Raw genomic sequence first — 12,765 nt, 5'->3', positions numbered from 1 at the left:
TTATATGCATAAACAAGTGAGAAATGATTGGGATTGTTTTATACCTGTTGTTTTTCTGTAATAAATTCGTCAGTTCCGCTACCGAGTGACGTCTTCCAAAATTTATTGACAGAGACTTGCAATCTAAGTAATCACTAATGTCAATCAAAGTTGTTGAAGCTTCTTTCTGCAATCAGGTAAGATAACACGATATTTTGTTAGTACTTAATGTATCTTTAATAACGATTTGAACAGCATTCATAGTTCACTATAGTTATCCAGAACATATTAGGTACAATACCGTTCATAAGTTCGGGATCACTTTCCCAATTATCGATCGGGACAAAAAGTTAGATGTCTCAGCCAAGAAAAAGCTCAGAGAAATGTTCCAGATCGCGTTTGGAAGTAGAAAGAATCAGCTTCATTATCATTTTGTGCAAAATTCTTTACTACCATTTTAGCAATCACTAGGTGATGTTAAACATGTTGTTTTTTCTTGATTTTCATACTTTCATAAAATCACGCGTAATTTTTTGGGAAATAGCCATAGGAATTTTTTCTGAGAAGGACTTTCAAACGGGCAAAAATCAGCTTCAATTTCGGTTTTCTTTTTAATGTAACTTTTTGTATAGTTGCCGCAAAATCCATCATAATTCGAGAACTGTGAGGTCTAAGATTAAATTTTAAGGGAGAAAAAAAGTTGTATTATTTTATTTTGAATAGTTCAGTGTTTTTTTCAAATTTTTTTGATATACATTCCTGGTCGAAATTCAGTCAATCGTCTATTGATTGTTATTATTGTTTATTGATCAATAAAATATGATGATCGAAACTTGCGAACTTTTTATTTAATGAAGAGTAGCTATTGAGCAATAGAATTGATAAGACGACTTACGGAATTTCAGCCAGGAATTGTCGTAAAAAACAGAATTCAAAGAAAGTTCTGACCCATTTAACATAAAATATAATAGAACTTTTTTCATCCTTGATATTGAATTTTAAATCCCGTAGTTCTTGATTTATGATGGATTTTCCAAAAACTGAACTACTGTACAAAAAGTTGCATAACTTTGAGGAAAAAAATCGCAATCGTAGAAAAAATAAATGAATCAAAACTGAGTCTCACCCCTTTGAAAATCCTTGTGAGGAAAAATTCCTTTTGCTATTTCCCAAAAAGTTACGGGCGACTTTATTAAAGTATAAAAATCGTGTAAAAACAACATGTTCAACATTAGGTAGTAGGTGCTAAAAAGGTCGTAGAGAATTTTGTAAATACCGATAATGAATCGGATTTTTTCTACTTTCCAATACGACCTGGAACATTTCTCTACGCCTTTTTCGGTTAAGATATCAAACTTTTTTACCCGATCGAAAATTCGAAAAGTGACTCCTAATTTACGAACAGAACTGTGTGAGGAATCAGTAACAGTTTACGATTTAGATTCACTCGAAATTTCGAAACGATTATTAACGCCGTGGTGCGTTAACTTTTTTTAAATGGTAATAAAGTATTACGAAACGCAGGATCCTTCTGTCGATTGATCCCCAGCAAAAAATTCGGAACCAGACGTAATCGCTTACAGTTTTTTGTTACATAAGAAACGACGCCAAAATCTGTAACGCAATAAAAGTTTGATTTCACGAACGTATGTTCACGTGAGAGACGCGATCTGCGAATCCAAATTCAAGACACAACTCACACGAAGGTCACGTCCTGCAAGGCCTGTTTTTCCAGAATGATGTAAAAAAAAACCACAACGGAAGATTATCAAGGCATTTTGTTGTCACAAAGCGCTTGTGACTATGCAGCGTAATAATAACACTTGATTCCAAGCCCATTCGCACTTTTTATGCTGTAGCTAGCTGCCTAAACGGACTGAATCAAACTTACTAACGATGCAACTACGCACTTACCGAAAATCAGCCGCGCAAACAATAACAAATGACAGCCGACGCAGAGAGTCGAGGGTCGAAATCGCTTAAGACTGAAGTTGCACAAAATAATGAAAATTTGAGATACGAAACTCACCTTCGATGTCACAGGCTGTTTTTAATTCAGTAACTCGGTTCTTTTATGGGCCATACGCTGCTGTTCGGATATTAATCACAATGAGTTTCGTGGGAATACACTGATCGGATAACGCTAACAACCTTTTTTTTAACCATAAGGTATCGGCGCTTGACCATGTCTCGAACAGTCGAAGCCTGTACATGGCGATTTGAATTCTCGATTTGCGGAATGCGTTGTTTCACTACGGCTGCTCGGAAGCGACTGACATCGCGCTGGGCTGGGAAACAATTTTCGACCGGTCGGAAGATTCATGTGAGTTGCGCACAACACGGTCGGATATTTGAAAAATTGCCATGGCACGCGGCGTCAGGCGTCAACTGAAATTTTCCAGCAACTTCGAGCCGAATAAAATACGTTGACCGAAGGTATATTCAGTCATTCCTGAGGGTCCAATTAGTGTAAAAAAAAGTCCAGCAAAACGATTTAGATGCAAAAGTTTCCGGGCTCCGAAAATCGCAAACAAAGGAAGATTACACCCCTTCGGATTTTTTTAGTCGAATTTGACCAATTTTGAAGAATACTTAAGTTGGATTGCGCCATCAGCTACTTCACCTTGTTGCTTTATTTGATATATTTTTTCAAATTCCAATTAAGAATCCTAGATTTTTAAATTCTTAGTATAAAAATGTAATTGAGATCCACTGAACTAACTACGTGGTTTCTACGCACGCTCGTGAAAATCCAGCCCAAAAGTATCCAGCCTATCCAGCCTTACAGCATTGTGAATCGTTGACTGAACATGCTATACATCTACAGTCTACGTCTAAAGAAAGAAGAATCTAACCTAACTTAACATAACCTAAACAGCCGGGTCGAATAGTTTGTTGCAGGAGAAAATGTATCCAAGATAACAATGATACGTTTGATTGCATAAGCTGAACCGAAATTGCTAAATTAATGAGTGACAAAATCAAACGTTAGCAGTTAAACAATTACTAAAAATGATTTTCATTCTGAGACTGGGTGCATACAATAAATTGAGGAGCGTGACTTCTTGTATAGCTAAAATCAGTCAACCCGTACGTTTTCAGTCAAACACATTGACTCGTTTTCACGATTATCAGTTAATTTACAAGTACCCGTTGATACGGCTTTCCAGTATCGTTAACAGGTTAAAGTTGTATCAAACAATTGCAACCGCTACTGGTATACCTGGTACAGTGGTTCTTGCCATTTCAGATATCATCACTACGGAGACTGCCGTCGTGTTTGCAGTAACTGGTAATTTCTTGGGTTTTGTTTTTCTTCGTTTCCTTTAGTGTAACAGTTCAACGCAATGTGCACAGTTTTTTCAATTCTTACATTATGGCTCTCGCTTTTCCATGCTTTGGAATATATTTTGTACAACAATAATGTATATTTTATCTAGGAATCATGTGGTGTTTGGGATTTTTTATGATTGGTTTCCTTGGTCAAAATCGAGTTGGGATGATGTACTTAATGGATGATCAAAAAACTGTAAAAATTTCATATGCAAATACTTGGGGAACCAAAGTCGACATTGAGGTGGATATAAATGATATTTTGCCTCTGAGTGAGATATCTACCAATCCCATCCTGCCTTATTACAGCTTGCAACGTTACTCTACAAAGGATACTCTCAAATTCAATTTGAAATATGCAATTATTGAAGACCCTGCTAAATTTAAACTAATATTTGGTGATAATGCTCTAGCGAAGAAAAGTTAGAATTAAAAATAAGTATTCCTAAGTATTTAAAATGTGTGTAGAATAAATAAATATTTTTTGCCAAATGTCATATACATGTATTCAGTCAATTAGCTGATCCTTGACGTGATCATTTTCAATTGTGTATTCCCAAAAGATATCATCAGTGATTAGAAAACGTAATCAATATATATCTCGTATGTGAATGACATTATTTATTTTATGGGTTTAAAAATTTACAATAGCTTGACGATGAAGGGAATTAACATGGTCAATATTTAGCTCCATCTGTAATGAGCATAGGCTCGATTTGCTTCGCATTGCTTGTGTAAATCCTGTTTCCTCTTGATAACACGTCCCTAAAATCAGACCATTCTTTGTCACAGGTGTGAGAGAAACTGAAAGCAATGGTTTGATGGCTTAGAAATGATTGAAAAAAGAATAAGAACCTGATTATTAAATGCATCAAGAAGTTCATATGCTAATTTTTCCGGTAAATGCGCGTTACTTTCCTTGTCTCTAGCAGCTTCAAGCATCCACTTTGAAGCAACCCACTGTGCATTTTTATCCGTTACTGGTATTGGAACCTTGAGGGGTTAGGAAACGAATAATTCAGGTTCAATAAACATTTTAAAGAAAAATGTTGAATATTCAAAAGAAGTGGCAAATGTAGCCAAAAACTCTACGACTTGGATTAAGCTATTTATAACTAAAACTCGCATAGTTTCATCAAGTACTAAGTGAAAAAAGGAACCAAATCCACAAATTTCATGTTCAACATTCCAGAATAATGATCATAAGGTTTAAGTTTTTTCTTTTTAAATACACGAGCCTAGTCAAATATAATGAAACCAGTTAGGATTTCAAACATTTTATCCAGCGATAACTGAATTTAATATACCTGATATGTGGCTCCACCTCTTTTAATTCGTTCCAGTTTGAGTAGTGGTTTACAATTTGCAATAGCCTTGTGCATGATTATTTTTGGATCTAGTTCCATGCCTACTTTATCTTGAGGCTCTGCTTTGTGGTATCGTTCCAACTGTATCCTCTTCACATTCTCTAATGATTTTTCCAGTAATCTACGTGCCAATATCTTGTTCCCCTTTTTCATAATGTAGTTGGTAAATTGTCTGCATAAAATGAAGGCATGTTTAAACTATAATTATGCAGAGGCCTTTTTATCTCTTCGGTACATATAAATTCATAGATAATTTATACTACCAAAATTATAAAGAAAAAATTGCGATCATGATTGATTATTTTAAAAAATCATTCATTTTTCGGAGTTGTCCACAAGTTTTTTTTTTACTGTCAATTCTATCGAGACACAGAATTTCAATAGACTGCCTTATTTGCATTCATATAAACATTGTGAATTTTTTCAACTCTTATATTGATGAGATGGATAAAAAATTAACACACAACCTTAGAAACTCATCATGGAAAACTGAACTTGTCTCATTGTTTCTAGCTGCTTTAATCGGCGCATGTGCTAGGTGTTCGGCCTCTTCAGTTCCTTTGAGAGCAGCTTGCTGCTCCTTTTTATAAACCGGTCTAACATAGTATGGCGGATAAACGCTGTAGTCATTTTTCTTGATGTTGATTTCGCTCCATCTATAATAAGTAAAAATGGTAAACTGGAGTTGGAAATATTTAAAAACATTTGAAGTGTATTAGAATTCTTTGAATAAAGTGAATCTAAAAAATGATATTTTTAATTCCTCATGTTCTCCAGCTTTTTAAAAATGTACACTTCATTTTTTTCTAAATAATGTTTTACAATCAGTTAAATTCATTGATACAAAACGACAAAATTTGATTTGCATTCCGATAATACCACACGATCAAAAAAATAATAGAATGCGCTTGATAACTGGTCCTTGAATGTTATAAGACATCGAAGAATATTTATGAAAAAGATTTTCAATTCCCATTTCAAGGACAAGACTGAAGCCAGCATTAAAGTTCTAATATTTATTTGAATAACGTGAAGCCAAGTCTGAAAATCAAAATTTTGTAAAATACCTTAAACCTCCAATACGTTTGAAAAAGAGAAATATGAGGATAAAACTGAACTGCTTTTTTTGATTTCCAAAAAGTTTAACAGATTTGTGTGCTAACTTTGGTTACTAGCTTCAGCTTCATATATCGAGGAGAATTTCTTTCGTCAACATTGAATTACAACTCTTCAAAATAAATATCAAACTTTTTTTCTCACATCCCGGTGCTTTTGAGGTTATACGATTGATGACAAGAATGAAGATGATTCTGTAGACTTATAAGACTTATAGTAAAAATGGACATGGAAAAAATCCATAGAATATATACAACCAAAAAATTATACCCAAATTGACAAGACGCACCTGTTTATTGATAATAAAGATCGAACGGTAGCAGCCGCGAATTGTCTGCTGTGAAACATTTTAAGTGCGGCCATTTTCGTTGGCTTACTGTTGGTACACTTATTCACAATAATTCTGAAACTGCTAATCTTTTGGATAAGTTGGTTATATTGGTAATGCAGAATGAACCCGCAGCAACACCGCCGGTAAAGTGTAAACTGTCAACCTAGCTACCATAGCATATGATATATATTCGTCAAGTTAGGTGTCCACAGCGCCTTGATAGTGGCCGGGAGCCAAAACTTTGAAAAGGGCTGAAACTCTGATTCAAATTTGATTGAAACGTGAGATAAATAATTGACGTGTTCCAACATGGAAAATACTATTATTTATGAATTCAGCTTTACAATCCGGTAAAATACAATTACTTATTCGTATTTTACGAGATGCGTCCATAATTATAGTACGTCAATCATTTATTTCACGATTCAATCGAATTTGAATCAAAGTATCAGCCCTTTTCAAAGTATTGTGTCGCGGCCACCTAACATGACATAATGACGAATTCTGTTTTCCAGCCTCTCTAGATTGCCAACGTAACAGACTTGTCCGAAAAATTAGCCATCTCGGAATTACTGCGGGCAAGTGTACGGGGTGTCTCAGCCAATGGGAGGCCAACTGGTGTTTGATCGTACGATTGGTATGAACCAGCACAACTTACGGTATAGAAAAGTAAGTAGTAGTGGTTTCGAGGAACCCGCCTGGGAGCAATCGCGTTGACGAGAAAAAGAAGGAAGAAAAGAAAGGAGGAAAACAGAGGAGTGAAATGAAAATAAACGATACGTGTTAACAAATAAAACGTTGAAATCGTTATTCGTTGATAAAATAGATAGAGTGGTAGAGAGGGAGTGAGAGAGAGAGGAAAAAAAACGACACGTTAAATAACCCCCCAAATGATTCGTACATTGAAAACAACGTTCGCCGTTAGATTGATAAGTTCGTGTGAAAAGGTCTCCTAAACCCGTTGTATCGAAGGAGAGCCTTGACAAGTGGTGGTGTTGGATTAATTTCGTATCTGTGTTTATATCGAAGATACGGCGGAGAAACGAATTTTCCGCACCCAAACGGGACGTTAAAAACACCACAATTATCAAAATGGCAGAGAATCAAGGAAACTCTTCGCATCAAATAAACCAAGGTTCGTCCTTCCTTCGCTCGTTCATTGACTCGTTATACGTGTTGCCCATCGCTTTCTTCATCTTCACCGCATCTATTACCACGGAAAATTGTCTTCCAAATCCGTTCTCTACTCGTTCTATGCCCCGTCCTCGTGTCGTTGCAAATGCAGGTAGTCGTCAGTCACATCGTTAGTCGTCTGTTTCGACTAACCCGTAACAATCGGTCTAACCGATATTTCATTCAACCCAGTTGTTATTTATCGTCTGCAGAAACGTCGCTTGCTCGTTAACCGCCTTCGTTTGCATGTTTTATACGATTTACGACGAATCTACCTACGTTGTTGCCTACGGATTGTCTTATCAGCGGGATCCGCGATCCCCAACAAACATGCACCTATCCCCTGCCTTCTTACCTCTCTTTCTCGCATCCGTCTGTCTTTGACGCGTTTTGACATTTCCCCGCAATCGAAAAACTAGCGTATTAATGAACACGCACATTTTATAATTCAACTTTGTGACGTCTTTAATGATATACGGTAATAGTCAGTGTTGTTGTTATTATCGTCGTTAGTTTAACATAGACAAATGTCTGCGGTTAGCAACGTTAACCACACTGAGTTCTACCTCAGACATAACGTCCGTGAATAATTTTTATTAACAACAATTGTTTTCTTAAGTCTATCTAACATTTCAGGAACCGGCAGAAACTTCTTTCCACGTTTGGATTTTCTGTCCAATAGCGATATTCAGAATGAAGTGTCAGGTACCTGATTAGATTTCACTCCATCAATAATTAATTCAGCTGATGGATCAATGGATCAAGTACCTGATTTATCCATAACAAGAGATGAGAGGAAAATTGAAAAAATGTAGCAAGTTATTGCGATGTAAAATTTAATACTCGAATGTGGTGTGAATGTGGTGGATCAGTAACGGCATATGACAATATATTTTGAAATCTCCCTACTTACGTACAAGACTTTCATCATTTGATGTTAATTGAAGGAGTGCGTTTCTCAGTTTTAGGATTTTTAAAATCTTTATCTTATCTTTGGCATTCTTTGTGTTAATAACTGGCAGAGTTTGTATTCGTGTCTCTTATCAACTTGGGTTCTTGTTTCATTCATCCTTTGAATTGATTTGTTATTGTCATTAAGCATATTTTCGCATTACCTTAATTTATTTGTTTGTTGAATTCAACAGAGAAAAGACAGGCGTTGAAGATGAATCTGGGATCTGGTAGCCTAACCTTTTCAAATTCCACAAACTCGACCCACTCCAATTCCACCAGTATGTCATCATGCCCACCATTGCCGTAAGTAAACAACGGTCTCACAAAACAATAACACTTTTTCCTTCTCTACAATTTAATGTGGAATAATGTGTAAAAATATTCCTTACCAACTCCAAGAGCTGTTCTTCCGAATCATATTCTGCCAAGCAAATTGTATATTCTAAATAAATATTAGTACAATCGTGTATGGAGAGAATAAATTTTTGGTTCGGGAACATTTACAAGGAATTTCGAGGTATTAGGTTTAACGAACGTAGTAATGTATAAATACCCCAATTTTACAATCAACCGGATTTCCACCAACAACGAAATTCTTTAGAAAGGCATGAGAAACTGAGTTCTAAATGACATTACTATGAATAATAGGTCGTCTCGCCCTAGCTTGCCCTTACCTCTGCCAAAGTTGCCGATTAGGCCTCGGCCAGCGGCGCAACAAGAATTTCTCCCAGATAAAGCAAGGTAATAAGCTTGAATGCGAGATGATTATATATTATACTGAATTAAGTAACGACGATGTTCATACTGCAGTAATTCTGTGCATATGAGGTATTATTCCAGGGAGAAATTACGGATGTGTCAATCAATGCAGAGCACGGGAAAACTTCAGTTATCTCCTGACACGATATATGATTTTACCAGCGAGGATTTACAAGACTTGGGAGAGATCGGGCGCGGAGGATTTGGCACTGTAAATAAGATGATACATAGGATAAGCAATACCGTCATGGCTGTGAAGGTGAGAAGAATAATTTCCCTTTGACCAGAGGTTTCGTAATTATGTAAAAACAATTTTCGTCACGAATCATAATTAATTAAATAATAAAAGTATTTCTACAAAAATTTTCGTAAATACTCTTCAACGTAGAACATTCGAGTCTTATTAATGATGATATATATTTATGTGTTCCACCATAACTTACCTTGATTTTCAATGAAAAATCCTTTCCAATAATAGTTCAGACCAAAACATATTGCGCAAACTCATCACGATTCCTTATGAATGCAATTTTTTTATTTTCCATTATATAGAGGATTCGCTCAACAGTGGATGAAAGAGAACAGAAACAACTTTTAATGGATTTGGAAGTTGTTATGAAATCCAACGAGTGTCCCTGCATCGTGCAATTTTATGGAGCTTTATTTAAAGAGGTGAATAATTTTTCGTTTCACATATTCACATGTAGAATTTTTGCTAATAGAAAATTTCGCAACCATCAAGTAGAAAAAAAAAAGAACGGTATTCTAGCCCTTCATCCAACATTTTGAGTTGGTCGAGTTGTATAATACCTGCATCTTGAAGTTATATCTTTGACCTCATTCTGTTGTAACATTTGTAACCAAAGTGATGCTACAACGGTTCCTCTTCTTTTCTTGCACAGGGAGACTGTTGGATTTGTATGGAACTGATGGACACGTCTTTAGACAAATTCTACAAATTTATATATGAGAGATTAAACGAGAGGATACCTGAAAGTATACTGGGAAAAATCACAGTAGCTACAGTTAAGGCATTAAATTATCTTAAGGAGAAGCTCAAAATTATTCACCGTGATGTTAAGCCAAGCAACATACTTCTCGACCGTCGCGGTAACATCAAGCTGTGCGATTTTGGCATTTCTGGACAACTGGTCGATTCAATTGCCCGAACACGAGACGCCGGATGCAGGCCTTATATGGCTGTGAGTAATAACTAAAGAAATACTAACTTTGATCCAAGTACAAATGTAAGTTCAAAGCATTTTCGCAAACGATCGATTTTACCGTAATTGTAATCAGCAGAGATATTAATCTAAAATCAATGGAAGTACTAGACTAAAAAAAGTGTGAAATTTCATTGAGTTTATTATCTACTTTTTCCAATTTTGCCACGTAATGAAAAAGAAAAATTTTACAGCCCGAAAGGATAGATCCCCAACGAGCAAGAGGATATGACGTCAGGAGTGACGTATGGTCTTTGGGCATAACGCTGATGGAAGTAGCGACTGGGTATTTTCCATATCCAAAATGGAATTCGGTATTCGAACAACTATATCAGGTGGTACAAGGAGACCCGCCGCGTTTGTCACCCAACGAGAATGGAAATCGTTTCACAATGGATTTTGTCAATTTCGTAAACACATGGTAATGACTAAAACGCGACTTCTTCAATCGAATTAAGAATTAGCTGAATCTTTGCGATCATGAAGGATGTTGGGTTGGAGATAGATTCTAAATTGTTTTACCGTTTTTGCTTGCAGTTTGATCAAGGAAGAGACGCAGCGTCCAAAATACAACAAACTTTTGGAACATCCGTTCATAAGGAAAGGTGAAGAAGCGAAAATAGACGTGGCCGCGTACGTCAGCGGAGTGTTGGACAGTATGGCTAACAATGGAGTGACGCCGTTCACCACGAATCAGCCTTAAGAAAAAAAAATTGTATGAAAAGAAATGCATTCCATGGACCTCCTCCGTAAAAGTAACGTAGAAGATATACTATGTTCCCCTTGGAATATAATTTTATTACGGAAAGGCCCCTCCTGATGAAGGACTTTTGAAACAAGGATACTCCGTAGCGAGTAGGAGGTAATGAACGACATTCAATTGTATCTAATATGTAGAGAAAGAAAAAAAAAGAGGAAAACAATCGCGGAGATAATTCATATAATAGAAAATAATTTCCTACGAATCTTGAGAGAAACAAACAGAAAAATGAACTGTCGCAAAACACAGCTGTGGCGTACCTCTTACATAAAGTAAAAATAAACATATATTAGATATCATCTCCAGAACGATCCGTAGTTCTTGTAATATTACGAATTTCAATCACCGAAAAAGAAGACGAGAAAAACGTAAAAAAAAAACGGAGAGTAAAAATTAAATAGTAAAAAAAAAAGAAATACACGAAAAGAAAATTGTTGTGAATTGTATATATTGTTTAATGTTTTAATTCCATGTTTTATATATGCATATGACTTGGAAATAGTTCGCCAAAACAGTACAAAGTACCTAATTGCTCGTTCTGGCGATTTTATTAGGAACAAGCTTATACCAACGTTAAAATACTGTACTGTAAGAATAATAAATAATGAATGATGATAATAATAATAATTGATTCAGAACTACACACGAGTTGAATAATTACATGGATAATACATTCCTAAATTTCGAAAAGTACTATCGCCTTCACACGACACGCACTAGAAACTGGAATATTTCTATATTAAATATTAGCGAACTAAGTACCAGTTTTCGAACACGAACTTGTTTTTAATTTCAGTTTCTAACCTAAAACACCATCCACACAATCGGATTTTGATTTTTAAATGAAACATTAAAATCCTATATGAGCTTTCTAAACATTTCAAAAATGTACCTGCAAACCACAGATATTTATCGCTAGGTTTTTGTTTTCAAAAATCAAATCGATACTTCTCATTTACTGTGTAAAAATCAACAGCTCTCTAAAAATTTTCAGAATTCCGTCACACTGATTTATGATCAAAATACTGTTGGTTCTCATCAGTGAGAATAATGCATAGCCTGGTGGTCAGTTCGGAACTAAACAAAGAACTTCAGTGCCATAAAAAAATGCTTCAGTTTGCCGATGCTTAAATACTAACATAAATTCTTTCAGTGAATAGTCAAAAATGGTAATAAAATTATTTCAATACTCGATGCCATTGTATTTTGATAATTTTTTCGAAAGAGATGGCCGAACGACCCTCTTGAAAAATAAATACTAGAATATCTTTTAGAAAAATCCGTAAAATGTATCAATAACCGTAATGAACTGAAAACAATACCCTGCACTTAGCGAAATATAATGATGGATCGGCGGCGAGACGCTTTGGTTCAATCTTGGGAAATCCCCGCCACCGCCGCCGAGCGTGAGGTATATAGGCGTAGAAAATAATCAATCGTTTCAATAATTTACAAGCCATCTCATGTCACATTCGATACAGATACAAGCGTCGGTTGCTGATCGTGATATTCAAATTTAGAATTATACATGCATCGCACTCATGTGTACAGATATGCTGTGCGGAACTACGTCGGATCGTATATATGTACCCATATGACGAAAAAATAACAAAGCAAGCAAGAGGTAGGCAGGCAGGGTGAACGCCTCGTCGTACCCGCATAGCGTCGACGGCCGCTCGTAACAAAGGTGTATTAGATCAACCTACGAACGAACCAACTGACCAACCAACCAACCAACAAACCAACCAGGAGTCAATCGGAGGACTAGAT

The 12,765-nt window shown here is 35.9% G+C and overlaps 3 protein-coding genes across 10 annotated transcripts; 2 read left to right on the top strand and 1 right to left on the bottom strand.

Moving 5' to 3' along the window:
* Positions 1–2,767: 2,767 nt before the first annotated feature.
* LOC124219748 (transmembrane protein 186-like) lies at positions 2,768–4,145 on the top strand. The gene is made up of 2 exons (XM_046627808.2): positions 2,768–3,271; positions 3,420–4,145. The coding sequence occupies exons 1-2, from the start codon at positions 2,992–2,994 to the stop codon at positions 3,737–3,739; spliced, it is 600 nt and encodes a 199-aa protein (XP_046483764.1). The 5' UTR covers positions 2,768–2,991; the 3' UTR covers positions 3,740–4,145.
* mRpS7 (mitochondrial ribosomal protein S7) lies at positions 3,919–6,188 on the bottom strand. 2 transcript variants are annotated; one of them, XM_046627806.2, is made up of 5 exons: positions 6,085–6,188; positions 5,147–5,335; positions 4,620–4,851; positions 4,168–4,305; positions 3,919–4,093 (listed from the first exon to the last, which is right to left on the bottom strand). In XM_046627806.2, the coding sequence occupies exons 1-5, from the start codon at positions 6,156–6,158 to the stop codon at positions 3,947–3,949; spliced, it is 780 nt and encodes a 259-aa protein (XP_046483762.1). In that variant the 5' UTR covers positions 6,159–6,188; the 3' UTR covers positions 3,919–3,946. The 2 variants fall into 2 exon arrangements, with proteins under 2 accessions (XP_046483762.1, XP_046483763.1); XM_046627807.2 differs by having other exon boundaries at positions 3,919–4,077.
* Positions 6,189–6,793: 605 nt separating this feature from the next.
* LOC124219743 (MAP kinase kinase 4) lies at positions 6,794–11,638 on the top strand. Of its 7 annotated transcripts, none has more exons than XM_046627795.2 (9): positions 6,794–7,261; positions 7,936–8,004; positions 8,445–8,556; positions 8,917–8,994; positions 9,094–9,271; positions 9,565–9,684; positions 9,915–10,214; positions 10,430–10,656; positions 10,773–11,638. In XM_046627795.2, exons 1-9 carry the CDS (start codon positions 7,219–7,221, stop codon positions 10,936–10,938), a joined length of 1,293 nt encoding a protein of 430 aa, XP_046483751.1. In that variant the 5' UTR covers positions 6,794–7,218; the 3' UTR covers positions 10,939–11,638. The 7 variants fall into 7 exon arrangements, with proteins under 7 accessions (XP_046483751.1, XP_046483749.1, XP_046483747.1 ...); XM_046627793.2 differs by having other exon boundaries at positions 9,082–9,271; XM_046627791.2 differs by having other exon boundaries at positions 8,902–8,994.
* The last annotated feature ends 1,127 nt before the right edge of the window (positions 11,639–12,765 follow it).

Source organism: Neodiprion pinetum, chromosome 5, assembly GCF_021155775.2.
Source record: "Neodiprion pinetum isolate iyNeoPine1 chromosome 5, iyNeoPine1.2, whole genome shotgun sequence".
Lineage (NCBI taxonomy): Eukaryota > Metazoa > Arthropoda > Insecta > Hymenoptera > Diprionidae > Neodiprion > Neodiprion pinetum.
Note: the sequence above shows the minus strand (reverse complement) of the source record. Positions and strands in the feature narration are given on the sequence as shown.

Bases quoted from the DNA above. Each gene is read 5' to 3' on its own strand.
- LOC124219748 (XM_046627808.2), top strand. From the start codon at position 2,992: ATGATTTTCATTCTGAGACTGGGTGCATACAATAAATTGAGGAGCGTG. The intron at 3,272-3,419 runs GTAATTTCTTGG...TATTTTATCTAG, and splicing joins CGTCGTGTTTGCAGTAACTG to GAATCATGTGGTGTTTGGGA.
- mRpS7 (XM_046627806.2), bottom strand. From the start codon at position 6,158: ATGGCCGCACTTAAAATGTTTCACAGCAGACAATTCGCGGCTGCTACC. The intron at 4,852-5,146 runs GTTGTGTGTTAA...CATTTTATGCAG, and splicing joins TTCCATGATGAGTTTCTAAG to ACAATTTACCAACTACATTA. The intron at 4,306-4,619 runs GTATATTAAATT...TAACCCCTCAAG, and splicing joins GAGGTGGAGCCACATATCAG to GTTCCAATACCAGTAACGGA.
- LOC124219743 (XM_046627790.2), top strand. From the start codon at position 7,219: ATGGCAGAGAATCAAGGAAACTCTTCGCATCAAATAAACCAAG. The intron at 7,262-7,935 runs GTTCGTCCTTCC...CTAACATTTCAG, and splicing joins TTCGCATCAAATAAACCAAG to GAACCGGCAGAAACTTCTTT. The intron at 8,995-9,081 runs GTAATAAGCTTG...TGTGCATATGAG, and splicing joins TTTCTCCCAGATAAAGCAAG to GTATTATTCCAGGGAGAAAT.